The following is a 27,113-nucleotide window of genomic DNA, read 5'->3' on the forward strand; positions in this document are numbered from 1 at the left end:
GCTATCAGTGCTCCTGGTCACAGGAATGTACAGGCACTGTCAGGAGCCCCATTCTGTTGATTCTCCAATATCTTCTTAATTACAAGCAGCGCTGTACCTCTAGCAGCTGCCCCTTCCCCCGGGCCACGATCAATAACCTGATTCTGATTGTACCACGGATCGGACAGAGGCCCTGATTCAGAGCTGGACGCTCTGACAGAGCGCTCGCTCTGAATCAGGGCCCTCCCTCTTAGTTTTTAGAGCGGCCTCCTGGCCGCTGGCATAGCTGTGGGTGACCACCCACAGCTATAGCGAGCGGCCAAAAAGATGGTTGCAATGGTCAAGACCATCGCGACCATCGGGCTTGCGACGAGACCTTTGCGGTAGGGTCTTGTTGCCACAAGCCCTGGAGTGCTTTTGGCTCTATCAGAGCCAAAAGCACTCCCACTGACATCACTTGTGATGTCAGTGGGGCCAGTCCCAGACGGTAGGCGTTCCCATGGGAACGCCTCCGTCTGGGCAGCCACGCCCCTGGCACGCCCACCAAAGGGGGCGTGCTGTCACTCACCATCGACAGCACGCCCCCTTTGGTGCGAGACCCATAGCGACGGCTTGGCCGTCATTATTCGGGTCTCGCGCATGCGCACGACGGACCCGTCTCCATCGCGCGCATGCGCACTTGGCCAACATCGACCCGCTTGCGAGCGCTCGTGAGCGGGTCTGAATTAGGCCCAGAGTCTGCCCTTCTTTCTACTCCTCTGTCTCCATCCACTCCCATCCCTCTCACTTCCCCCTACACCTCTCCCCTTCTTACACTCTTTCACTCACTGACATTGCGATTCAGGGGCGGATTGGGCCACCGGGACAGCGGGTAAGTTCCCGCTGGGCTGGTCCCATCCCCTCCTCTGCCAGGCCGGCTGGCCTGACACAGTCTGACAGCCAGGCCGCTTATAAATGTACCAGTGTCGGCAGCTGCTGATGCAAAGGTTGCCGGGTGTTGTCACCGGCGGGAGCAGGGACCAGCGACATACATCATTCTCGGGGAACATAGGGCTAGGCAGCTGCACACTACTCTCTAGCTCAGTGCACCTCCAGGCTCCTCCCATCTGGCCTCCTCCAGTCCATCCCCTGCACTCAGAGAGACGCGACAGTACTGAAGTACTAAGAAGAGCTGCTGCAGCCAGACTACAATAATTGCCAAGTAAGGGTGGTTTGACACAAAGCTACTACCCATTGTTAACAGCCTTCTTTACTGTAATGTGTGTATGCATCTTTTGAGGCTTAAAATGTATACTTAGACTGCATGTTTGTCTATGTATATGAGCTGACTCTACATGTGTGTCTATGTATGTGTCAAGAGATTACATGTGTGTGTGTGTCTATGTGTGCTGAGACTGCATGTGTGTCTGTGTTTACTGAGACTGCATGTGTGTCTGCTGAGACTGCATGTGTGTATATGTACTGAGGCTGCATGTGTGTATATGTACTGAGACTGCATGTGTGTATATGTACTGAGACTGCATGTGTGTCTGTGTTTGCTGAGACTGCATGTGTGTATATGTAATGAGACTGCATGTGTGTCTGTGTTTGCTGAGACTGCATGTGTGTATATGTACTGAGACTGCATGTGTGTCTGTGTTTGCTGAGACTGCATGTGTGTATATGTACTGAGACTGCATGTGTGTCTGTGTTTGCTGAGACTGCATGTGTGTATATGTACTGAGACTGCATGTGTGTCTGTGTTTGCCGAGACTGCATGTGTGGCTATGTTTGCTGAGACTGCATATGTGTCTGTATGCTGAGACTACATGGTGTCTGTATGTGTCATGAGATTACATGTGTGTGTGTCTATGTGTGCTGAGACTGCATGTGTGTCTGTGTTTGCTGAGACTGCACGTGTGTCTGCTGAGACTGCATGTGTGTATATGTACTGAGGCTGCATGTGTGTATATGTACTGAGACTGCATGTGTGTATATGTACTGAGACTGCATGTGTGTCTGTGTTTGCCAAGACTGCACGTGTGGCTATGTTTGCTGACACTACATGTGTGTCTGTATGCTGAGACTACATGGTGTCTGTATGTGTCATGAGATTACATGTGTGTGTGTGTCTATGTGTGCTGAGACTGCATGTGTGTCTGTGTTTGCTGAGACTGCATGTGTGTCTGCTGAGACTGCATGTGTGTATATGTACTGAGGCTGCATGTGTGTATATGTACTGAGGCTGCATGTGTGTATATGTACTGAGACTGCATGTGTGTCTGTGTTTGCTGAGACTGCATGTGTGGCTGTGTTTGCCGAGACTGCATGTGTGTCTATATGCTGAGACTACATGGTGTCTGTATGTGTTTGCTAAGACTGCATGTGTGTCTGTGCTTGTTGAGACTGCATGTGTGTTTGCTGAGACTGCATGTGTGTCTGTGTTTGCTGAGACTGCAATTGTGTCTATGTATGTTTGCTGAGACTGCATGTGTGTCTATGTATGTTTGCTGAGACTGCATATTATGTGCATGTGTGCTGAGACTGCATGATGTCTGCTGGAACTCGCGAGTGTGCTGAGATTCTGAGTTCGCGTGTGTGTTCGGTGTACATGGAAGTGTGTGCCAAGATAGCCCTCAGTCCTTAAATCTGTGCTCTCTGATTGGAGCAGTCATTACATACACACGGCAACCTGACATAACAAAAATTGGAAAAGTGAAAAAATAATAATAATGACCTATCTACATGCTTCTAAAGAAACATGTATATTGTGTATACACACATGTATAACACAAATTACACTTTCTACTGGTTGGCTGTATTTTAAAGAGTAAGACCTGTCACCATTCACATCCCTTACCTTGATTATCACACTAGAATGGGGAGTTGGCTGTGGCGCTCTGGGTTTTTTCAGCTCCCTGTACAGTAGTGTGTTGTGTTTACTTGTGCAGTATGCTTGTGCAAATGTGCGCATGAGGTTACCTGTGCCCCTGTCTATGGGTATGGGCTTTCTTGTGTTACTATCTGTATGGGCTTGCCTGTACCCCTGTCTGTGCGATATGGTTCTCAAACTCGGTCCTCAGGACCCTACACAGGTCACATTTTCCAGGTTACCCAGCAGGTGCACAGGTGTAGTCATTACTCACTGACACATTTTAAAAAGATCCACAGGTGGAGGTAATTCTTTCACTTGTGATTCTGTGAGGAGACCTAGAAAACATGCACTGCATGTGGTCCTGAGGACCGAGTTTGAGAACCTGTGCTCCATACCTTCCCTTCTCTTCCAACTTCTTCTAACCAACTTATTTCCCACTAGAGTCTACCTTAATCCCCTCCGATACTCCATTTCTTATGATACATCCTACTACACTTGTGTGCATGTATGTGTACTACCGGGTGTGTGTGAAGGGGGGGTGAATGCAGAAGATGGCCACCACCAGGAGAGAGAAAGAGTGTCTGTGTGTAGGGGGGTGGGCATGGGCAGTACCAGGTGTGGGGGGGTGGGTGTATGCAGAAGATGAACACCACCAGGAGAGGGAGAGAGAGAGTGTGTGTGTAGTGGGGGAAATATGCAGAATGTAGGCACTACCAAGTTCGGGTGTGTATGTGTGTGTAGGGGGGTTATGCAGAATATAGGCACTACTAGGTGTATGTGTGGGGGAGGGGGGGAGTGGTATGTAAAAGATGGGCACCACCAGGACTGTGTGTGGAGGGGTATGTAGAAGATAGGCATCACCAGGAGTGTGCACGGGGGGATGCAGTACATGGGCACTAATAGGTATGTGGGTGAAGTGAGGGTTACAGGAATCAACACTATCAGGAGTGTGAGGTGGATATACTGTAGGAGATGGGCATTACCAAGAGTTTGAGGGGAATACAGTAGATGGGCATTAGAAGGAGTGTAGTGGGGGGAGTGTAGGAGTTGAGCACAACCAGGAATGTGTGGAGCACTGAGGTCCAGTGGCGTATCTATAATGGGTGCAGTGTGTGCGAGGCACATGGGCCCCCGGGTCCAGGGGGGCCCCGCACTGCACACCCTGCACCCATATTATTTCAAACTTACCTGTCCGGACATTTTTCCAGTGTTCTGCGAATGCGCCGTAGACTCCGGGCACACTCTAGTGCCCAGAGTCTACTAATGCCTTGGTGGCTGGCCAGCCGCGTCAGTCGACTGCCGGCCACCGGGAAGAGAGGAGGGGGCCCTGCACGGGGAGTGCACACGGGCCCCCTCCTCTCTTAAGACGCCCCTGCTGAGGTCATGGGTACAATTTCCACCATGGCCCTAAACGGTGTGGTATATTCTCCCTGTGCTTGCGTGGGTTTCCTCTGAGTACTCCGATTTCCTCCCACAATCCAAAAATATACTGGTGTCTAATAAAAAAAAAAAATAATCCTAGTGTGTACGTGTGCGTGTGCTTAGGGCAGACTAGATTGGCCAAGTGGTTCTTATCTGCTGTCAAATTCTATGTTTCTATTACATCACCCTCCATGTTTTTCTCATCCTCTGTCATTCTGGGGGTAAATGTATTAATGTGTTTTATTTTTTCCTGTAGGGGGGAAATGTATTTGTTTTTTTTCCCTTGAGGGTCTAATGTGTGTGTTGTTTTTTCCTGTGGTTGCTAATGTGTTATGTTTTTTCCTGTCAGGGGCCAATGTTTGTCTTTTCTTATTGGGGACAATGTGTTTGTTTTCTGCATCATGCATCCTGATAATGTTAGTACAGAGTCACAGTACAGGATTGGACGCATGCACGAAGTAGTGTATTAGAAATGTGCTTTGTGTACTGTACTTGGGTGGTTACTGGGGTTTGGCTAATCAAATGCAGATGTAAAATAGAGTGAGGGTGTTATTAGAGTGACACAGGCATGTTGTTGATAGTGGTTGAGACATGAATGATGCTGTAACTTACCTCAACAGTGCAACTGATGGGGGGGTTTAAAAACGCACAAAGCATGATTGCAGCATCTGTAGACATTAAAAGTGGTCGTCTCAGACACCCGGATATACACCAGGGAAGGGCTCTGTAGCAGCATTAGCATTAAGTCGCCTATACAACTGCAGCAAAAGACACAAGGAAAGCCACCACTGCATCCAACTCAGAAAATTTCTTTCCCTCCCTCCGCCACCTCCCTCTTGACAAACCCTGCCCCCTCAACAGACCCCTCCTCCATTAGGGCTGCTTCCAGAAATTTCCCGGGCTGGTTTTTCATCCCAATCCGCCCCTGTTGCGATTATTCGCTTCAATCCTTCAGATTGTATCCTTTCACCCGGCAGGCACAGCATTTTCACTAAACAAACGGTAAGTGAAACAAACATGGGGCACTTCCGCAGGCTGGTCAGTTAGCTATGAAGATCCCACTCAGTGAGTTAGGAGACAAAGGCCCTCATTCAGAGCCGTTCGCTATTTGCGGTCGTTCGTTTAAAAACAAGGGGTGGCTATTCAAATGATCCGTACGCACATTGCAGTCTGTTCACACCTCTAAGTCTGAACGAACGAGCAAAACATACGCTCGTTTATTTGTTAAAAACGCCCCCTGGCCGCACGCATCCTACGTCATGTCCGCTATTTATTAGATTAATCGAGTACATCGACCAGCGTATGAACTGCTCGCTATTCTTGTGGTTGGTGTTTGCTACCACAAATTTGCGAGCAGTTCTGGCTCTAAAATAACCCAGTGACGTGGTCAATGATGCTGCTGTTTTAAATATACACACCCATAAAACGCCCGTTTTGACCTTTAAGCACGCCTGCGTTCGGATCTCCACTCCCCATTTTCAAGCACCTTCCCCTGTTACCACCCACATACGCCTCATTCTGTCACTCAAAATAGCAGGCACTCGCTATATAGCGTACAAACGATTTTCGGCCGCACTGACTGGTTCGCGCATGCGTACTAAAAAGCGTACGCATGCGCAGATGTGCAAACATCGCTCGGAACGAGCGTACTGCCGCTAACGAGCGGCTCTGAATGAGGGCCAAAGACCAGCTACTCCTTCACAAGACACTGACACTGACACAAACTCCAGACAGCAGTTTGGATATCCACACAGACCCCTGAAATTATTTACAAGGGAGTATGGAAACCTAGACAGAGGACAGGTTACCTATACATGGTGTACATACAGTATTCAGTGTGTCTGTGATCAGGCTCTTCCTCTTCCCCAGTTTGTCCTAGGATACTGGGAAGCTGAATATGGGAAATATAGTACAGAAACACTTGTATCTGCAGAATACACACATTGTATACACGGATGAGAACATGCATATTCTGGACAACTGTGAATTACCCTTCAGCACTCCTAGTATAATGTAATCCCTGCCAGGTCCTGCATGCTGTTCAGTGTTACTTTAGTCACTTTCAATCATTAAAAATCATGTATTCTGAGGCAAGCTATGCCATTTAGTGGTAAAGAACCTCCCCTCATCTACTCTCAGTCATTCCCATGTCACAAACATCAGAGAATAAAGTGAGCTGTAGGGGAAGGACTTGTCCATGAAAAATCATTCCTGCTGGCTGGAGAATATGTGAGTGTTTTTTGATGGGTATCAATGTTATGTGGGTGTTGGTGTGGGCATTGAATTTATGTCGGTTCTGGTTGGGGCAACAAACTGGGGCTGCAGAGGGTATTAATTCAATGTGAAGTCTATATTCATTTTTTGAGCAATCAGGAGTAACGGATGTATAAGATTATTTATAAATGAAAATCTTCAGAAAGAGGATGGTAAGGTATATTTCTTACAGACAACCTTTTGCATGTAAATACAGAAAACACAACCTGAAACTCCATCTGTGTGGAGTTTGTATGTTCTCCAACTGCTTTTGTGGGTTTTCCTCCTATACTTCAAACACATTGTTAGGTTAATTGGCTTTTGATAAAATGTATCTTTTTGTTTGTGTATGTGTGTACGTGTGGTAGGGAATATAGTGTATAAGCAGTGATGGTCTGGGACATCAATGGCCCAACAGGGGAATGTAATGGTAGGGGCCCACAAAATAGTGGAGTACCCCTAAAAGGGCATGGCCAGTCACCAGACAGGATGTGGACAGCTGCCAAACAGTGGGGAAAGGAAAGAAGAATCACAGTGTCAGAAGAAAAGTTGTAAAATAATAGTTAGTTTTAGTAATATAAATCAAATCAGATATACTGTAGGAGGGGGATAAGTGGACATATAAAGTACCAACCAATCAGCTCCTAACTGTCATTTTTCAAACACAGCATGTGAATTGACAGTTAGGAGTTGGTTGGCTGGTACTTTATATCTCTCCACTTTATCTCTCTCCAAGGTTTAGTACATCCTACCCTATGCTATCAATAATGTGAAAACTTTTAGGGGTCTATTTACTAAGCAGTGTTATGAGACAGAGTGAAAAGTGATAAGTCTGTGATAAGGTGCCAACTAATCAGCTCCCAACTGTCATCTCACAGGCTGTGTTTGAAAAATGACAGTTGGGAGCTGATTGGCTGGCACTTTGTCACTTTCTTATAACTTTTCACTCTGTCTCCTAACACTGCTTAGTAAATAGACCCCTCAGTTATGAAGTTTATATTTGATATCCCATTAACTCCCATTTTATCACAATGTAACAATATTCTTTTATCAAAACATTTACCCTGGCAAATAACCATAGTTACCAGTTCTGCAAATAATCTAAAGTTGTAAGTAAACAAATTTGCCATTCAGATTTCTGGTACCAGATACTGAGAATGCTAGTCCCTTGGTAAAAATCCTATACCCCGGTAAGATTCTAGCTGTCAGTGCTGCTGACCAGTCCCCTGGCTGCATCACTATAAATGTGCCATTTAACCAAGAGTTTCCTATTCATTTAAAGTAGATAGATAGATAGATAGATAGATAAAGTTCCACCAGGAGAAAACTAGTTTGTGCTCATTTAAGGTTAGACTAAATTAGTTTAAGATAGCTTGCAAATTGGATAAACCCGTGACAAATTAACGCAAACTTATTTTTATCTATTGGAATACTGTAATAGGAACATATGAATTTCTAGGGGTAAATTTACTAAGAATCGAGTTTGGGAGAGTTTGCTTTTGTTAACTCGATTAGTTTTGCCGAAACTCGGGTGATTTGAGGCTCCTGAAATTCTCAAATTTAGCAAAAAGTGAGTTTAGCTGAGAGTGAGATGGCCGATGGTGAAGCAGAACGAGATATCTCCCCCGAGTAGCATGTTTTGCAGATTACTCACCCGAGATTGCAACGTCTTCTCTCTGCAAAACTCTCCCGAGGAAGCAGCCTGCACATATCAGTGAGATATGTGAAGGCTGCTTGTGTTCTAGGCTGTAAAAAAATGGGTTAAATGTTAGAAAAAAAAATTACATCAGGTCCCCCCCTAAAGCTTAACCAGCCCCGGACTTGCCAGCCAGTCATGGTTCCTAAAATTACGGGGAACAAAATTAGTAGGGTTCCACTGTAATTTAGAAACCAACAACAGGCTGCAGGGTCAGTCCTGGTTTTAATTACAGGGGGAAAAAAATTGCGTAGGGGTCCCCATATAATTAAAACCAGCACCGGACCCAAAATGGCTGGGCTGTAATGCCACAGCCCTGAGACCCTATTACCGGGGCTCCGTGGCCAAAGCATTATTAGCCCAAGCTGGTCAGGCAAGCCGGGGATCTCAGGGGAAGTGGGGACCCCCGCAAGAAGGGGTCACCCCCACCCGTAACCCTGGGCTGTGGGTACAGAGGTGATAAAGTGATAAATATAAGTAAACTATTGTATTTTACAGTGGGACTACAGGTGCCAGCATGCCTGCCCTTTGGCACTTGTGGAACTACAAGTGCCAGCAGGTGGCTGGCACCCATACCCCCACTGTAAAATAAATAGTTAAATAAAGACACCACACACACACCTTGCCTAGTAAAACTTTATTACATACACCTACCCACTCACACATACTTACCTGCTTCCAGATGTTTCTTTCCCCTTCTCCAAGTAGAATCCATGGCAGGAGCTGAAAAAAATCATAGGGATTATTGTAATGAATAATTTCTTCTTCCCAACTGCCCATCACCAAATTGGCAAAACTTGGGGCGAAGATAGTCGAAGAGAATATTAAAATTACGTATTCAAGAGCATGTTCGTAATATCAAGAGTTATCCTGGACTCCTCCCTCTCCTTCAAACCACATATCCAGAATCTCTCGCAGTCCTGTCGTTTTCATCTTAAAAATATTTCCAAGATTAGACCCTTTCTCACCCAGGATGCCACTAAAACCCTCATACACTCATCAGTCATCTCTAGATTGGACTACTGTAATCTCCTCCCATCTGGCCTCCCCAAATCCCTTCTCTCCCCTGTCCAGTCTGTCCTCAATGCTGCTGCTTGGCTCATCTTCCTCTCAAACCGCTCTGCATCTGCCTCCCCTCTCCTATAAGCTCTCCACTGGCTCCCCTTCCCTTTTAGAACCCAATTTAAGGTTCTCACGCTCACTTACAAAACCGTCAGCCATTCCTCTCCCATTTACATCTCTGATCTCATCTCCCTTCACTCTCCTGTCCGCCCTCTTCATTCAAGAAATGCACGCCGCCTCTCATGCCAATTGATTACTTCCTCCCACTCCCGCCTCCAAGATTTTGCCCGCGCTGCTCCCCACCTTTGGAACTCTCTCCCGCTTCCCATCAGACTTTCCACTTCTCTTCAATCCTTCAAACGGGCTCTCAAGACCCACTATTTCATCAAAGCCTTCCAGCTCTCATCTTAACTTGCTGCTACATACTCCCTCCCTGCCTACCCCATCTGTGTCACCCCTGTTTGTCTGTCCCTCCCCCTTAGAATGTAAGCTCCTATGAGCAGGGCCCTCTACCCTCTTGTGCTTCTCCTTACTCTACCTTCATCTTCTTCTTACTCTCTACCAGGGCACCTAACACTTGGTTGCTTTGCATTGTTGCTTATCTGGGTGTTATGGTCGCGAATGTAGCAATGTATATTATCCATGTCCTGTACTGTATTGTATTGTACTGTACTGTACGTCACTGTAAATCAATCTATTTGTTTATGTACTTTGTAAGGCGCTGCGGAACACTTGTGGCGCCAAATAAACGATAATAATAATATTAATAATAATAATCAAAAATAAAATAACAACACATGCTATATACAGATATTTTGCAGAACATCATAATTCTGATCCCGATTACTTATCTTTTAAACTGATAGAATTAGTTAAACTTGGAGAGAGAGGGGGAGACATTCTCAATAAATTATCCAAAAGAAAGATGTATTGGATTTTTGAGTTAGGCACTCTCTCCCCCAGTGGTTTTAATGAAGCCTTTGAAATTGCACCTTTTTTATGATTACTATGTGAATCTTTTTTATGAATATTTGTGATTATTTATTTTCTATTATCTTTATTCATTTCTCTTTTTTAACATAAAAAACTTTTTAAAGTTTTTAGATATTTGTATTTATTAGACTTTAATGGTGGTTGCATTCTTCCCTTTATTTATATAGATAATTACTAGTAGGATCTATACTCACCCTTGTATTCTTATATTTTTAATGCTATTTATTACAAGCCCTTCTAAAAATGGACACTGTTTCATGTGGACATGACTTTATACCACATTGAAACACTTTGGTCGAGTGTAAAATGGCTGCTTTTCAAGGACAGACTGTGCCAAGGTAGAGATTTCCCTAGTATCCATCGAACTGTATGCAGAGGACTTGCGAAAGTGACGTTACGACAAGTGCGCCTTAACCCGGACAGGATGTGACGTCCAAAAAGACAATTTTGATAATAAGTGCGCAATAAATTCAGAAGTGCAGCAGGTGGTGAAGACACAAAAGAGTAAACACCCAAAACTCCAAGAACATACAGATTATCAATAATATGTGAGTCCACCTCTAGCGCTCCTCTGAACACAAATTCACATAGGTCCGTGTAGAAAATGTATTAAAAATAATCACCATAAATGATTCCACTTGATAATGAGGAAATGCATAATAAATCCAATGGGAACTTCTTATAGACAGATGATTGATGGCATCTATATAGAAAAATCTCCTCCGTTTGTGTGTTAATCAAAACAACACCAATAGGGAGAATAAGAAGAGAAACAAAAAATAGTTGAGATCAAACTTGGACACATAAATTTTAATGGCAAATTGCACTTACAAAGTGTAGGTTTAAACAAGCATTTGTTTAAAATCATCAATGGTGGTAAGCTGACAGCACTCCCAAAGACTCCGTCCACCTCCTAGATGACAATAGAGGAAGGCAATAACCAAGCTCCGGATACTCGGATATGCCAAACAGGAAGGGGTACTTTAGACAGCGCTCCACCACTTAGCCCACGCTTAACGCGTTTCAGACAATCAGTCCTTCATCAGAAGCATGTATATGGCTAAACATACAAGGTATATATACCCTCCCTAATACATAAAACAGCTGCCCTTAATTGCCGTTATTCGGCATCTAATTAGTGACCGCGCATGCGTCAGTCATCAAGATCCCGGAAGCAAAATGGCCGTGCGCTCCACGGCTCCCGGAAGGAGATTCCACACATGCGTTATGCGTTCCACCTATATTTGCTTGCCGCTACTGTGACGTCCGTGTGCCATTATGCTACAATCCGGACAGGAAGTGAAGTCCCGGCTGTCATTCGTTTCAGCGTCTATAAGGAAATGACATTTGGGACAGTCCTTTAGAAAAACGGACTCTTTAGTAGGTGCTCTGTTTCCCCAAACCGGAGGGGACGTGATTAATGCTACACTCCAGTTCCAATATTATATGTGGATGGGGCTCTTTTAGTATATATGTTTAGGAATATCTTATATGTTTACAATGCATTTTAAAGTGTTTACTCCAAATAGAAAGTTTTTTCCCGGTCTGAGGACAGGAAGTCACGTTTTTTTCCCTGAGGACAGGAAGTGATGTTTTTTGTTTGGTCTATGTAGATCCTCCATTTTTAATTACCATAGATATAAATATGTCCTTAGAGTAATATCTCATATCCCCTTGAAGAAGTCGTACCTTACCAAGACGAAACACGTTGCGACCCTGCTATCCTGGACCCTCTTATGATGGACAGATCAGCTTTTACAATTTTTTGCTCTTGTTCGTATTTAATCGTGGACCTTATTTTATAAATTAAACTGTGTTTTTTGTATACATATTTGGAGTATTATTACATATGGGGGACTGATTTTAGTTCCATCAACTCCTAATTTACACAGAGACGGCTGTTTGATTGATGCAGTATTAAGACATTACACACAATGTTTTGCCTTACTTTTTTCTTTTTATGTTTGAATCATGGTTCGTCAGGTGATCAAAGATTTTCTATTAAAGATAAATTGCTTTTCCATTTGTAAATCACGTATTTTTCACTTTATCTTTATGATCAGTTCACCTTCTGGCATTTGGGATTTTTTCATTATTTAATATATATATATATATATATATATATATACACAAATATGTATATGGGAGTCTGTATGCGGCTGTTTTTCCATGTATATTAGTGTATGTATATATATACCTATGTAATAAAGATGTACAGTACTATAAACACACAGGTGGCATGTTTCCCACTAGGTATGTATACCTATGTATGAGTCTGAACATGCTGATCTATGAGTACTGTATATGTAACTATGTACATGTGTATGCATGTAAAAACACCCCTAGTCACCTCCCAAGAATGCCTATTAGAATTGCATAGATCTCCATGCAATTCTGATCTGTTTCCCCCGCATTAACCATCAAGACACATGCACAGTGTGTCTGACACATGCGTAGATTTAATGCATATGGTGCTTTTAAGTTTGCAATTTAATCCAGCACTGTGCAAGATTACTTTATAACAAATGTGATGTGAAAACAGAATACATTTCTGTCTTCTCATCTTAGGAGATATGCACTAGTTAAATGAGGCTGGCTGAGATTGGCTGTTCTCTAAGTTTCGTTTCTCTGGAAATGTCAGTGCTAGACCTGCCCAGTTCCCAGCTCTCAGCTCTCAGCTCTCAAAGCTGCTGTCAGGACTAAACATGGATGCAGAAACCTGGACAGATGAATTTGACAGTGAAATAGAAGAAAGGGGAATCCGTGATACATGGAAACTGTATGTGGATGATGATCTCCAATTACAAGAGAAAGGTATGCGGTATACACAGAAAACATTTGGAAGGTAAATATAATACAATAAAAGTAATTGTATATGACACCTTACATAGATAGACACATGGCATGCGTGTGTGTTATACTTTCTATTTCTATTACAATCAAGTGTCTATAAGTGCACAGTATTATACAAAGTTACAATACATTTGCCTTACCAGATTTATTGTAGGAACACAAATGTCGATGTTACATTTTATTTGACATTTATGCTTGCTCACCTTTCTAGTACTATTTACAATAATGCAATTGAGTCCGTTTATAATATTTATTATGTGAAGGAAAGGGAGAAACAGTAACCAGTTTTTATGGATGCACTCTCTGATACTGAATTAACATATAGGGGTAAATTTACTAAGGGTCGATTTGGTATTTTGAGTGATTTGGCATGCGATTTGCATGCGATTTTGCTTTTGAGTATTTACTAAAGGCCAAACCGAATGTAAAATCGAACTTCAAATCGAATTTTAGTCAAATCGACCTCAAATCGAACACCGGGATACATTGGTACTTTTACATAGACCAACACACAAATCTCTTATTTACTATTATTCGATTTGAAATCGAAAACAAAATCGATCTTCAAATCCCCAAATGAATAGACCTGCTTCATGCTTTCAATTTGAGCATGATCAGGTACAATTGACACAGATACATGCAGACATCAGTGAGATGCCTGCATGTATCTGACTGTAAAAAACAAATAAAGAGTTAAATGTAGAAAAAAAATTACGTGAGGTACCCCCCCAAAACACAACCAGCCCCGAACTTTGCAAAGCCAGTCCTGGTTGTTTAAGTACAGGGAAAAAAATACATAGGGTTCCACTGCACTTAATACAACCAGCACTGGGCTCTGGGAACCAATCCTGGTTCTGGAATTACAGGGAAACATTTGCATAGGGTCTACATGTAATTCCCAGAACCAGAACTGGACCCTTTCTAGCGAGGGACTGATGCCATAGCCAGGGGAGCCCTGTCACTGGGCCCCCCAGCCACAGCATCAGCCCTGACCACTAGTCAGCCCTGCCAGGGATCTCTGGGGAGTTCGGGACCCCCCCAATAAAGGAGTCCCCCTCTCCAGGGCACCCCTAGCCTAGGCTGTTAGCCCGGGGCTATCCCTGCCATCCCTGGCCTAGGCTGTTAGCCCGGGGCTATCCCTGCCACCCCTGGGCGGTGAGTTGATTGTGTAAATGTAGTGTAAAAATATAAGAATTAAAACATTGTCTTTACTGTAGAACTGCAGGTCCCAGCAAGCCTCCCCCGCATGCTGGTACTTGGAGAACCACAAGTACCAGCATGCGGGGCATTAAGGGCCCACTGGGACCTGTAGTTCATCTGTAAAGAAATGTTGAAATAAACACACACACACACCGTACACAGTAAAGTTTTAATCCATACATACATACACATACATAAATAATAAACAATCATGAAGGTGATATACAAAGTGACTATATGTATTAAATGGTGATGCCCTGGAGAGGTCCAGCCAAAACAGCTCAGGGGGCCCCACACCCAAACGCTCACCCCAAATAAACTGATACTAACAATATAAATAGGACTTACTTGTAATTATGCCTGTTGCCTTATGCAGTCAAATGCTAGGTCCCTGCTTAAAAACATATGAGGGGGTGGGGGGAGGGGTGCAAATCTAGACTGGAGCAATCTCAGGCTTCAGATGTGTGTATAAATACACAATATGGGGTATAAGGAGGGGCTCTAGACTGCACACCCTAATAGTAATGAAAGGTGCCATCATGCTGAGATTTCAAAGTGGCATATACAAAAAACAGAGTTGCAGATGCACTATGCGATCATTACTGTATACATATAAATTTATAATATAGAATTTCAGAGGTAGTTTGCATATCAATGGCCACTGATACGGGCCTGGGTTGACTAGTGGTCAGGGGTGATGCTGCGGCTGGGGGGCCCGGTGATAGGGCTCCCCTGGCTGTGGCATCAGCCCCCCGCTAGAAAGGGTCCGGTGCTGGTCCTGGAACTTACAGTGGAACCCTACGTGATTTTTTCCCTGTAAGTCCAGAACCAGGACTGGTTCCCAAAGCCCAGTGCTGGTTGTATTAAGTACAGTGGAGCCCTACGTAATTTTCTCACTGATGTCTGCATGTATCTGTGTGAAAATGGACTGCTCATGCTGAAAGTGCAAGCATGAAGCAGTTCTATGCTGTCGGAGATTTGCAGTTCGTTTTGAAGTGGGATTTGCCATTCGATTTGTACATGAACATGTCAAATCGAACAGCAAATTACTGTTCAAAACCGAACCAAGATGAAGATTTCAGAGGGTTTTCAAAATTCGATTTGAGTCAGTTTGAGGTGAGCTAAATTGAACTTCAAATCGACATTCAAATCGACCTTTAATAAATTTACCCCATAGGGTTAAATGTAATAGGGTCCTAATTTTGAAAATGTGCGAGTATAGCGCTATACCTGCACATTTTTAAAACTCACTCTATGTAACAGGGTGTGAGAAAATGCAAACTCGCAACAAAATAGACCTAGCAAGTATAGCCTGAGCAGGTGTGAGTTACACAGAGGCATGCACAGATCAGTGAGATCCATGCATGCTTCAGTGTTAAAAAAGCTATAAATTTTTTTTTTTAAATGATGAGGGGTCCGGCCCTAAAAGCACAACCAGCACCTGGCTTTTCTGAGCCAGTCCTGGTTTGTGGAAATACGGGGGTAAAATGAGTAGGGGTTCCCCGTATCAAACACAACCAGCACCAGACTTTTTCTAATGAGGGTGTAATGCAACAGCCGTGGGACCTGCTTCACGGGGTCCCCAGGCCAAAACATTATCACCCCACGCTAGTCAGCCCAGGCCGGGGATCCCTGGGGAGGTTGGGTCCTCCCCAATAAAGGGGTTCCCCCTCTCCAGGGCACCCCAGGCCTGGGCTGATAGCCCGTGTTATCCCCGGCACTCCTGGGCAGTGGGTGCCGGGTTGATTGTGTGTAAAAATAGATATAATATTGTGGTCTTTTACAGGAGAATTAGAGGCCCCAGCAAGCCTCTTCTGCATGCTGGTACATGGAGAACCACAAGTACCAGCATGTGGGGCATTAAGGGCCCGCTGGTACCTCTAGTACACCTGTAAAATAAATATTAAAAACTGACAGAACACACACACTGAAGGTTTTAATATATTATTCAACACTCACTCACTCTCACCTGTACTCACTTCATACTTACCTTGTTCCTAGCACTGGTCTGTCCCCTTCTCCAGTTTAATCCAAGATCGGGATCTGTAAAATGAAATTTCCATACTCACCTAGCCCTTGTGTCATGTCCTCTTTGTCCATGTAGGCATCCACTGTCAAAACAAACATCAAAACCACTCGCCGCAGAGGATACTTAAGTATCCAGCTTGCAGCGGGGGATACTTATCACCGGAGCTATTCATCATTGCTCCGGTGTGGGGACAGCTGCTCCGAAAAGCAGCAGTCCCCACGATCTGAAGATAGCGCTTGTTCTCTAAGGCAAAGTTTGCTGAATATCAAGTGGTCCTTTTCGGACGCCTGATGATGAATGGCCCGGTAACTTAAATACGCGGAAATTAGCATTTCCCCATGGTTAACGAGCCATTTTTCGTATGATGAATAGGCTCCTATGTTTACAGGAGTGTAAAGGATATTGCTGATTTCTATATATTTTTTGTATGTTATTTCTATAATTAAATACATATTAAATAGAAATATTCTCACTGGCTCGATATTGTTCCTTGGGCACTCTCAGCACAGTCTTCTTTTACTGTTACATGTTCTTTGAGCATACTTGCCTACTTTTGAAAACTACTGTAGTTTCAAGGAGATTATGGCCATGATTCAGAGCCGGACGCTGTGACAGAGTGCTCGCTCTGAATCAGGGCGTCTTTTTTTTTTTTTAAGGAGCGTCCTCCTGGTCGCTCGCATTGCTGTGGGTTGCCACCCACAGCTAATGCGAGCGGCCAGGATGATGGTCGCGATGGTCAAGACCATCGCGACCATCGGGCTTGCGACGAGACCCTTGTGGTAGGGGGCCTGATTCAGACCCACTCGCGAGCGGCTGTCCGCTCGCAAGTGGGTCGATGTTCTGGACTGAGCATGCGCACGACGGAGGGAGCTCCGTCGTGCGCATGCGCCAGACGCGACGAGCGAAGGAAAGTCCTTCGCTCGTTGTGTCCGATCAAAGGGGGTGTGCTGTCAATGTTGATCGACAGCACGCCCCCTTTGGTAGGCGTGCCGGGGGCGTGCCTCCCTGACGGGGGCGTTCCCACGGGAACGCCTCCCGTCAAAAGCCGGCCCACTGACATCACTAGTGATGTCAGTGGGAGTGATTTTGGCTCTGATAGAGCCAAAATCACTCCGGAGCTTGCGGTTGAAAACCTCAACTGCAGGCTCCGGCTCGCAATTTCGATGGTCGCGATGGTCTCGACCATCGCGGCCATCAAAATGCACGCTCGTATAGCCTGTGGGTGGTGACCCACAGCTATACGAGCGTCCAGAAGGACGCTCCATTTTCATGGAGGCTGGCCCTCATTCAGAGCGTGCGCTCTGCTCAGAGCGTACGGCTCTGAATGAGGGCCCGGGTCTCTTGTTTCGTGGCCGCAAGCCCCAGAGAGCTCAAACAGAGCCGAAAGCTCTCCCATTGACATCACTTGTGATGTCAGTGGGGCCGCCCCCAAATGGTAGGCGTTCTCATGGGAACACCTCCATCTGGGCAGCCACCCCCCCGGCCTGCCCACCAAAGGGGGCGTGCTGTCACTCAACATCAAAAGGACAACAGCCTCCTTTGGTGCGAGACCCGGATCCGTCATGCGTATGCGTTCTGGGCCACCATCGACCCGGTTGCGAGCGCGCAGCTCGTTGTGTCCGATCAAAGGGGGCGTGCTGTCAATGTTGATCGACAGCACGCCCCCTTTGGTAGGCCTGCCGGGGGCGTGCCTCCCTGCCGGGGGCGTTCCCACGGGAACGCCTCCCGTCAAAAGCCGGCCCACTGACATCACTAGTGATGTCAGTGGGAGTGATTTTGGCTCTGATAGAGCCAAAATCACTCCGGAGCTTGCGGTTGAAAACCTCAACTGCAGGCTCCGGCTCGCAATTTTGATGGTCGTGATGGTCTCGACCATCGCGGCCATCAAAATGCACGCTCGTATAGCCTGTGGGTGGTGACCCACAGCTATACGAGCGTCCAGAAGGACGCTCCATTTTCATGGAGGCTGGCCCTCATTCAGAGCGTGCGCTCTGCTCAGAGCGTACAGCTCTGAATGAGGGCCCGGGTCTCTTGTTTCGTGGCCGCAAGCCCCAGAGAGCTCAAACAGAGCCGAAAGCTCTCCCATTGACATCACTTGTGATGTCAGTGGGGCCGCCCCCAAATGGTAGGCGTTCTCATGGGAACACCTCCATCTGGGCAGCCACCCCCCCGGCCTGCCCACCAAAGGGGGCGTGCTGTCACTCAACATCAAAAGGACAACAGCCTCCTTTGGTGCGAGACCCGGATCCGTCATGCGTATGCGTTCTGGGCCACCATCGACCCGGTTGCGAGCGCGCAGCGCTTGCGGCTGGGTCTGAATCAGGCCCTATATTCAGTAATAGAATGCGCTGCGCACACCATTGAGGGGGCATATCATGCTCCGCACAAAGGGTATATCTAGCTCCACCTATAGGTGTATCTATGGCCACTCAAGGGTGTTTCCCCCTTAGCCCCACTCTCCAGGTCTATGTCCCCTTTCTAGCAGTGTCGTCAACCCCTGAGCCCCCACTCTCCATATGTCTCTGCCTCCACCCTCCTCCAACTCATATCCTGTTTTCCGAGTCCCATACTGTCAGTGTGTAACTGGGGCAGGTCTTTGTCACTCAGTACTTTATCACCTGTCACAGCATTCAGTACAGCACCCCATCTGTGTCACCTAGCATAGCTCCCCTCTGTCACCCAATACAGCACCCCATCTGGGACACTCAGTAGAGCTCCCCCTTTTTGTCACCCAGTACAGCACCCCCTCTGTGTCACCCAGTGCAGCACCTCCTCTGTGTCACCCAGCGCAACAACCCTCCTCTGTCACCCAGTACAGCTCTCCCTCTGTCACCCAATACAGCACCCCATCTGGGACACTCAGTAGAGCTCCCCCTTTCTGTCACCCAGTGCAGCACCCCCTCTGTGTCACCCAGCGCAGTACCCCCTCTGTGTCACCCAGCGCAACAGCCCTCCTCTGTCACCCAGCACAGCTCCCACTATGTCACCCAGCACAGCTCCCCCTCTGTCACACAGCGAAGCTCCCCTTCTGTGTCACCCAGTGCAGCTCCATTCTGTGTCACCCAGTGCAGCTCCCCTTCTGTGTCACCCAGTGCAGCTCCCCTTCTGTGTCATCCAGTGCAGCTCCCCTTCTGTGTCACCCAGTGTAGCTCCCCTCCTGTGTCACCCAGTGCAGCTCCTCCTCTCTGTCACCCAGTGCAGCTCCTCTGTCACCCAGCGCAGCTCCCTCTGTCACCCAGCACGGCATCCCTTCTCTGTCACCCAGCGCAGCTCCCCCTTCCTGTCGCCCAGGGCAGTTCCTCCTCTCTGTCACCCAGCACAGGTCCTCCTCTCTGTCACCCAGTGCAACTGCCCCTGTCACCCAATGCAGCACCTCTTCTCTCACCCAGCGCAGCACCCCTTCCCTGTCACCCAGCTCAGCTCCCCTTCTCTGTCACCCAGCGCAGCTCCTCCTCTTTGTCACCCAGCATAGCTCCCCCTCTCTGTCACCCAGTGTAGCGCCCCTCTGTCATGCAGCACAGCTCCCCCTCTGTCACGCAGCACAGCTCCCCCTCTGTCACCCTGCGCAGCTCCCCCTGTCACACAGTGCAGCTCCTCCTCTTTGTCACCCAGCTCAGATCCCCCTCTGTCATCCAGTGCAGCTCCTCCTCTGTCACCCAGCTCAGATCCCTGTCTGTCATCCAGTGAAGCTCCTCCTCTGTCACCCAGCGCAGCACCTCTTCTCTGTCACCCAGTACAGCTCCCACTATGTCACCCAGCAAAGCTCCCCCTCGGTCACCCAGCAAAGCTCCCTTTCTGTGTCACTCAGCGTAGCTCCCCTTCTGTGTCACCCAGTGCAGCTCCTCCTCTCTGTCACCCAGTGCAGCTCCCCCTCTGTCACCCAGCACAGCTACCTCTGTCACCCAGCACAGCATCCCTTCTCTGTCATCCAGCGCAGCTCCTCCTCTCTGTCACCCAGCACAGCTCCTCCTCTCTGTCACCCAGTGCAACTACCCCTCTGTCACCCATCGCAGCTCCTCCTGTCACCCAATGTAGCACCCCTTCTCTGTCACCCAGCGCTGCTCCCCCTCTCTGTCACCCAGCACAGCTCCTCCTCTCTGTCACCCAGTGCAACTGCCCCTCTGTCACCCAGCACAGCTCCCTCTGTCACCCAACGCAGCACCCCTTCTCTGTCACCCAGTGCAGCTCCCCTTTTCTGTCACCCAACGCAGCTCCTCCACTCTGTCACCCAGCATAGCTCCCCCTCTCTGTCACCCAGTGTAGCGCCCCCTCTGTCACCCAGCGCAGCTCCCCCTCTGTCACACAGTGCAGTGCCTCCTCTGTCACCAAGCTCAGCTCCTCCTCTTTCTCACCAGAGCAGCTCCCCCTTTGTCATCCAGTGCAGCTCCTCCTCTGTCACCCAGCGCAGCACCTCTTCTCTGTCACCCAGTGCAGCTCCCCTTCTCTGTCACCCAGCACAGCTCCTCCTCTCTGTCACCCAGTGCAGCTCCCCTTCTCTGTCACCCAGCGCAGCTCCTCCTCTTTGTCACCCAGCATAGCTCCCCCTCTCTGTCACCCAGCGTAGCGCCCCCTCTGTCACGCAGCACAGCTCCCCCTCTGTCACGCAGCACAGCTCCCCCTCTGTCACCCAGCGCAGCTCCCCCTGTCACACAGTGCAGCTCCTCCTCTTTGTTATCCAGCTCAGATCCCCCTCTGTTATCCAGTGCAGCTCCTCCTCTGTCACCCAGCTCAGATCCCTGTCTGTCATCCAGTGCAGCTCCTCCTCAGTCACCCAGTGCAGCACCTCTTCTCTGTCACCCAGTGCAGCTCCCCTTCTCTGTCACCCAGCGCTGCTCCTCCTCTCTGTCACCCAGCGCTGCTCCTCCTCTCTGTCACCCAGCGCAGCTCCCCTTCTCTGTCACCCAGCGCAGCTCCCCTTCTCTGTCACCCAGCGCAGCTCCCCTTCTCTGTCACCCAGTGCAGCTCCCATTCTCTGTCACCCAGCGCAGCTCCTCCTCTCGGTCACCCAGCGCTGCTCCTCCTCTCTGTCACCCAGCGCAGCTCCCCTTCTCTGTCACCCAGTGCAGCTCCCCTTCTCTGTCACCCAGCGCAGCTCCCCTTCTCTGTCACCCAGTGCAGCTCCCATTCTCTGTCACCCAGCGCAGCTCCTCCTCTCGGTCACCCAGCGCAGCTCCCCCTCTCTGTCACCCAGTGCAGCTCCCCTTCTCTGTCACCCAGTGCAGCTCCCCTTCTCTGTCACCCAGTGCAGCTCCCATTCTCTGTCACCCAGCGCAGCTCCTCCTCTCGGTCACCCAGCGCAGCTCCCCCTCTCTGTCACTCACTGCAGCTCCCCCTGTCTGTCACTCAGCACAACTCCTCTCTGTCACTCAGTGCAGCTCCCCCTCTCTGTCACCCACCCACTACCATTACAGCACCCTCCCATGGATGCCTTCACAGGAAAGCATTATTCTGACTACTTACTCAACCCACTAGTTGAGATCCGTGTACCTGGAGGAGACTTTCAGACTCTCTTCTCACTCTCCAGCCAAGTATCATGTCAATGCCTCTCTGTGATGGGATTACACGGACGGCTCCTGGCTCCTCCTTCCTGTAATGACACCGGTAAACCGCCCGCTCTGGTCCTTAGTGGCTGCCTCTGCTCTGGGTGACGTCCTCTTGGCCAGACCCTGCCCCCAACACATGCACAGTCCATTTCCTTGTCGGCTCGAGGGATCCTCCTCCCTGTAATGACAACAGTAAACCCATTCTGGTCCTCAGCAGCTGCCTACGGGTGACGTTCTTTTATCTAGGCCCCGCCCCCCGACACATTCGCAGTCTGTCTGGTTACTCGGCGGACAGTGGGGAGAAATCCGGGGGATTTCTTGATCTGTACGGGGTGGCGGTACACTCCACAGGGAATCGGGAGTCTCCCACAGGATGTGGGAGGGTAGGCAACACTATCTTTGAGAGAGTAACGATTGCAGCAGAATTAAGTACCCATATCTTGTGTACAATTAAGTGCTGGGTACCTTTTTCCATGGGCTACAATGGCTAACTCCATCTAAAGATGGCGTCAGGTATCAGGAAAAACTTGGAAAAGTTAAGCTTTTCGGATCTTGGCATATTTCAAAGTTTAGCAGCCTCCATCATTTTCCCTTCATATAGAACGGGGATACTTATTTTTTACGTGAATCCTCCAAAAAAAGCTAATTATGCACCTGTGTGAATGTTAGAGAAATGAATATGTAAGTCCCTTTCTATATATTCAAATGAATAAATGTTAATTTGACATAAAATATTATTTTTAATTAGACAATCAATGAAAATATTTACATTATTTTAATTATTTTAAATAAATAAAAATTGTTAGCAAAAAAGTGGAGTGTGAACTGATAGTCTAAGACTAATTTAGGGGTTAAATAGATACATCAGGTTACACTGTTGTAATGTCTGTTCTTTGACTAAGTTAAAGTGAATTAATTTAATTATATTGGGTTGCTTTGCCCTTAGGATGAGCCTGCATTGGGAAGATTCTGAGTTGGGAGCAAAACAAAAAAAAAAGCAAATAACTTTGCACCTGGCCAAACCATATTGTGCTGCAAGGGGTGCAAATACTTTTTATTTTGCATACAGGTTAAATACTGTACTGGCTGCGTGCTTGCTTGTATCCCATAAATGCTGGACAGCTTTATTTTTACACTGCCCCACCTGCAGTACAACTTGGCTTTGTCAAGGTACAAAGGTCCTTGTACGGTATTTCGATGTTTACACAGTTGAGCAATAACCGATTATCTGCGCATGCGTCTCATTAGCGTATTCTCTTACAGCGACTATTTTCACGCAGGGTTATTGACAGTTGGGCACCATTTGGGGTAAGTAACGGGAGAATGGCGGCAATAATGCAGGTGTGTCGCAGCTGTTTTTAGGGCGGGTTGCAGCCTGCGCCTGTGATCCATTACACAAATGACATTGCTCCAGCATCTCAGTACACTCAGCCATTCTGTATGACCATAGGGCTACTCAGAAGTCAGATTAGAGAAGGATCTGTGACCAATGCTGCGTCTTTGTACGTAGTCGCTTGGATTTGTGAAGCCACAGGTGGTCAACTTAATTCATATACTGAAGTCTACGACATCTGCTTATTTTCACACAGCAGCTGCGTACAAAGACACAGCAGTGACAGCATTAGCGTACAGCTCCGAATCAGGCCCAAAGTTACTTGTTTTTTTTTGCTTTGCTCCCAATATAAAATCAGCCCTATTGTATTTTCCAAATTATGTCCATGTAAAGAGCAGTCACATTACTGCTGACCACCTTTGTGTCTGTAATGCATCACACATATACAGTATGTGTGTAAGAGTTGTATTTTGTTAATTTCATGAGAGTTTTACAGTGGAAATGCAACATTTCCTACTTACCTACATTGTCTTTCTGCACTCCAGGAGATCCGGGCAGGTGGAGGTGAGAGAGGCTCTTTGGCCGCAAATAGCATTATCCCTTGCAACATAACACAGCAAAAAAAACAATGGTCCAGCAGAAAGAATATGATCTAAATTGAATTATAAAAGGCTGAAGTTTTTTTATACACCAGAAAAAAATGCCTTTTTTGCACTTTATATTTTTTGGGGTGCAGCTGACGGGAACACGACCACACCTTTAAGCACAGTAATATGTGCTGCCTCCCAAAAATACATGCTCTACTAGAAAAATAATTTAAATTGAATGACATTAGACAGAAGATTTCACTAGACACCAGAAAAAAAAGTGTATTTGCATTTATTTTTTTGTAACAGGAAAATAGGACTTATTTGGGAATGTGGTTAATATCTCTACGATCAGGATGCCGGCATCCCGGTGCCGGAATCCTGATCACTGACAGAACACCGCCGTCGGAATCCCGACATGACTGAGGATGTCAACGTCGGAATCCCGGCAGCCAGCATCTCGATCGTAAGGAGACTGGGGCAAAGTATCAGCTGCGGGGGGGGAGGGTTAGGTTCAGGCTCCCCAGGGGGACTTAGGGTTAGTCTGTGGGAGGGGGCAGTTAGGGTTAGGCTCCAAACAGAGGGGTTAGGTTCAGGCACCACCGGGGGGACGTTAGGGTTAGTCACTAAGGAGCGAGGGTTAGGGTTTGGCACTAAGGGGGAGGGTTAGGGTTTGGCACTAAGGGGGAGTGTTAGGTTTAGGCACTTACAGGGAGGGTTGGGTTAGGGTGCGGGGTAGGTAGGGTTAGTATGAGGGTACAAAAAAGGGGGATTAGGGTTAGGAGGTAAATAGGACAGGGGAACAGTTCCAACCATTGTGATGCCGCTGTCACTGTACTGACAGACGCCATCTCCTCCGTCGGTATTTCATACCGATTCCCTTATTTGTGGTGCAGCTCACTCAAGCACAGCACATACCCTCATACATGGGCGCCGAGAGGGGGGGGGAGCGGGTACAGTTTACCCGTCTCCGGCTTGCTAGAGGGGCCCGGTGGGGCCCGGGTTTGGCGTCGCCCCCCCCCCTCCCTCACAGCAGCTCAGTACACAGCTTGTGCTGGGCTGCAGTGCGAGTCTGCTTGCGGCTGCTGCAGCAGCCCGGAGCAGTCTCCTATGGCTGTGGGGGGGGAGCGATCACACAGATCGCGCCCCCCCCCCTGCTTAGCGCCGGGCTGGGGAGGGTTAGAGTGCCCCACACCCCAGCGTGCTGCATAAGTAATTTATTATAAAAAAAATTGGTCAAGGGGGTGTGGCCACGCCTCCTGTGATTAGGCCACGCCCCCTCCTTTACCCGGGCCAGGCCGGGCTCTCTACGGCCCTGCCCTCATACACAAGTGAAAATATATATACTGCAGTGTAGATAGATATATAAACAACTGTGAGTTCACTTTAACAGACTTACATAGCAAGGGAGTAACTAGAAATTTGTGGACCCCATAGCAAAATCTTGTAAGGCCCCCCCTTACCCCCCACTGGCACAGAGAGGTAAAAAAAAAAACAGAATTGACCCCATATGATAAAAACACATTGGCCCCCATATGAAAATAAAAACAGCACTGCAGACAGATAGACAGACAGATTTACACACACACACACACACACACACACACACATCTGTTGCACTATATGCATATATATTATGTATATACATATATGTATTCAATATACATATACTGTATATAGGTATATACATGTTACTGTATATAATATATATAATATTAATGGGCATATTATATTTATAAAGAAATGATAAATTAGCTCCATGAGCAGGCTGCCAGCAGCTGCAGCAGCACAGCTTGTTTCACCCACAGGCACTCACTTCTTTAAACACTGGTGCCACTCGGAAGCCGCTGCCTGCTACCCAAAGAAGCCCACTACCAGTCCCTGCCTGCTACCCAAAGAAGAGAGAGACTCGCAAGATTATGTCATCATCTCAGGAGAATAGTAGCTCTGTGTGTCGGGTGGAAGAAGGACAGTGTCAGTGAGTGACACACCTCCCCTTCCCCCGTCCGCCGTTTGCCCGCAGTCACCAGAGTTTAAATAAACACAGTGGGAAATGAGAAAAAAAAACTGCAGTGGGTTACTTGTTGGGCCGACGGATCCCTTAAGACTTCGGGTCCCATAGCAAGCGCGCCCCCCTGCACCCCTTATAGTTACGCCACTGATACATACACAAGATCCTGTTTGTACTGCAGCACTGGATTGCAGGGGCTACTAGTCAGGGCCGGCTCGAGGCATGTTCGACCAGTGCGGTCAAACCGGGGAGACACTCCATAGAGGGCGCACCCCTCCCAACCATTTCCGATTTCAGCGGGACAGTCCCGTTTTCAGGCACTGCCCCACTGTTCCATCCGCGTGGCGAAGTGTCCACGGGCGGTTGGGCACATGCTATAAGCAGGAAGCTCATGCTGCCTTGGAAAATAAGGAGAATCCACTGGTTACCCCACTGCCCTGTTGAAATTCCTGACAGCGCATGAGCGAGTTGGATGTGACGGGGGCGGGGCTCGAGGACGTCACAATGCGTGATGTAATTTCACTTTATACTATAGGCTGGCCACCGCAGGTTGTGGGTAGCGGTGGCTGCCTATCCGGGCCCCAGCACACAGTCACACTGCCTTCCCCGGAGTCTAATGACAGTGACTGGCGGTGGTAGCAGTGGACTCTCCTCCCCGCCGGTGGCCCGCCAAGCGTAAGTGGCCTATGCATTATCCCACCTTAGTAAAAAATAAATGTAAGTAGAGACTCAGAGTCAGAGCTTAGTTACATTGATTTTTTGATCTGGTGCAGATAATAATTTCTCTTGGGACCTGGGTGGAAGCAAAGCTTGTGAGATAAGGATTGCTTTGGCTTATCTTGCAAGTTTATATCTCAGTGGACAGGCTGTCTGCAGGTTCCCAGTTAGGTTCTCTCCTCCCCGCCGGTGGCCCGCCAAGCATAAGTGGCCTATGCATTATCCCACCTTAGTAAAAAATAAATGTAAGTAGAGACTCAGAGTCAGAGCTTAGTTACATTGATTTTTTGATCTGGTGCAGATAATAATTTCTCTTGGGACCTGGGTGGAAGCAAAGCTTGTGAGATAAGGATTGCTTTGGCTTATCTTGCAAGTTTATGATCTCAGTGGACAGGCTGTCTGCAGGTTCCCAGTTAGTTCACACAGCCCCAGCCTCACACTGAACCCACCCCACACATACACAGACATCCACTATCTGAAAGCCCACCATTTTACAAGAGCCGACCATATAATCCCACTGATACTGACACTGGTGCACTTTTGCTACTGTCCCTACAGTAGCATAAATCACCATGAATCAC

General features: G+C 47.5%; 1 protein-coding gene across 2 annotated transcripts in view; it reads left to right on the plus strand.

Annotated features, from left to right (window-relative positions):
• The first annotated feature begins 1,144 nt into the window (after window positions 1–1,144).
• Window positions 1,145–27,113, plus strand: part of LOC148508242 (receptor-transporting protein 4-like) — a 30,808-nt gene continuing 4,839 nt past the window's right edge. Inside the window, exons 1-2 of one of the 2 annotated variants that reach the window (XM_088444714.1) lie at window positions 1,145–1,180; window positions 12,828–13,104. In XM_088444714.1, the coding sequence (XP_088300840.1) occupies window positions 12,965–13,104 (140 nt within the window). In that variant the 5' untranslated portion in view covers window positions 1,145–1,180; window positions 12,828–12,964. Of the gene's footprint in view, window positions 1,181–12,686; window positions 13,105–27,113 lie in introns of those variants that run through there. The other variant, XM_088444713.1, reaches the window with a different exon arrangement.

This window comes from Taudactylus pleione, unplaced genomic scaffold (genome assembly GCF_031769625.1).
Source record: "Taudactylus pleione unplaced genomic scaffold, aTauple2 ptg000372l, whole genome shotgun sequence".
Taxonomy (NCBI): Eukaryota; Metazoa; Chordata; class Amphibia; order Anura; family Myobatrachidae; genus Taudactylus; species Taudactylus pleione.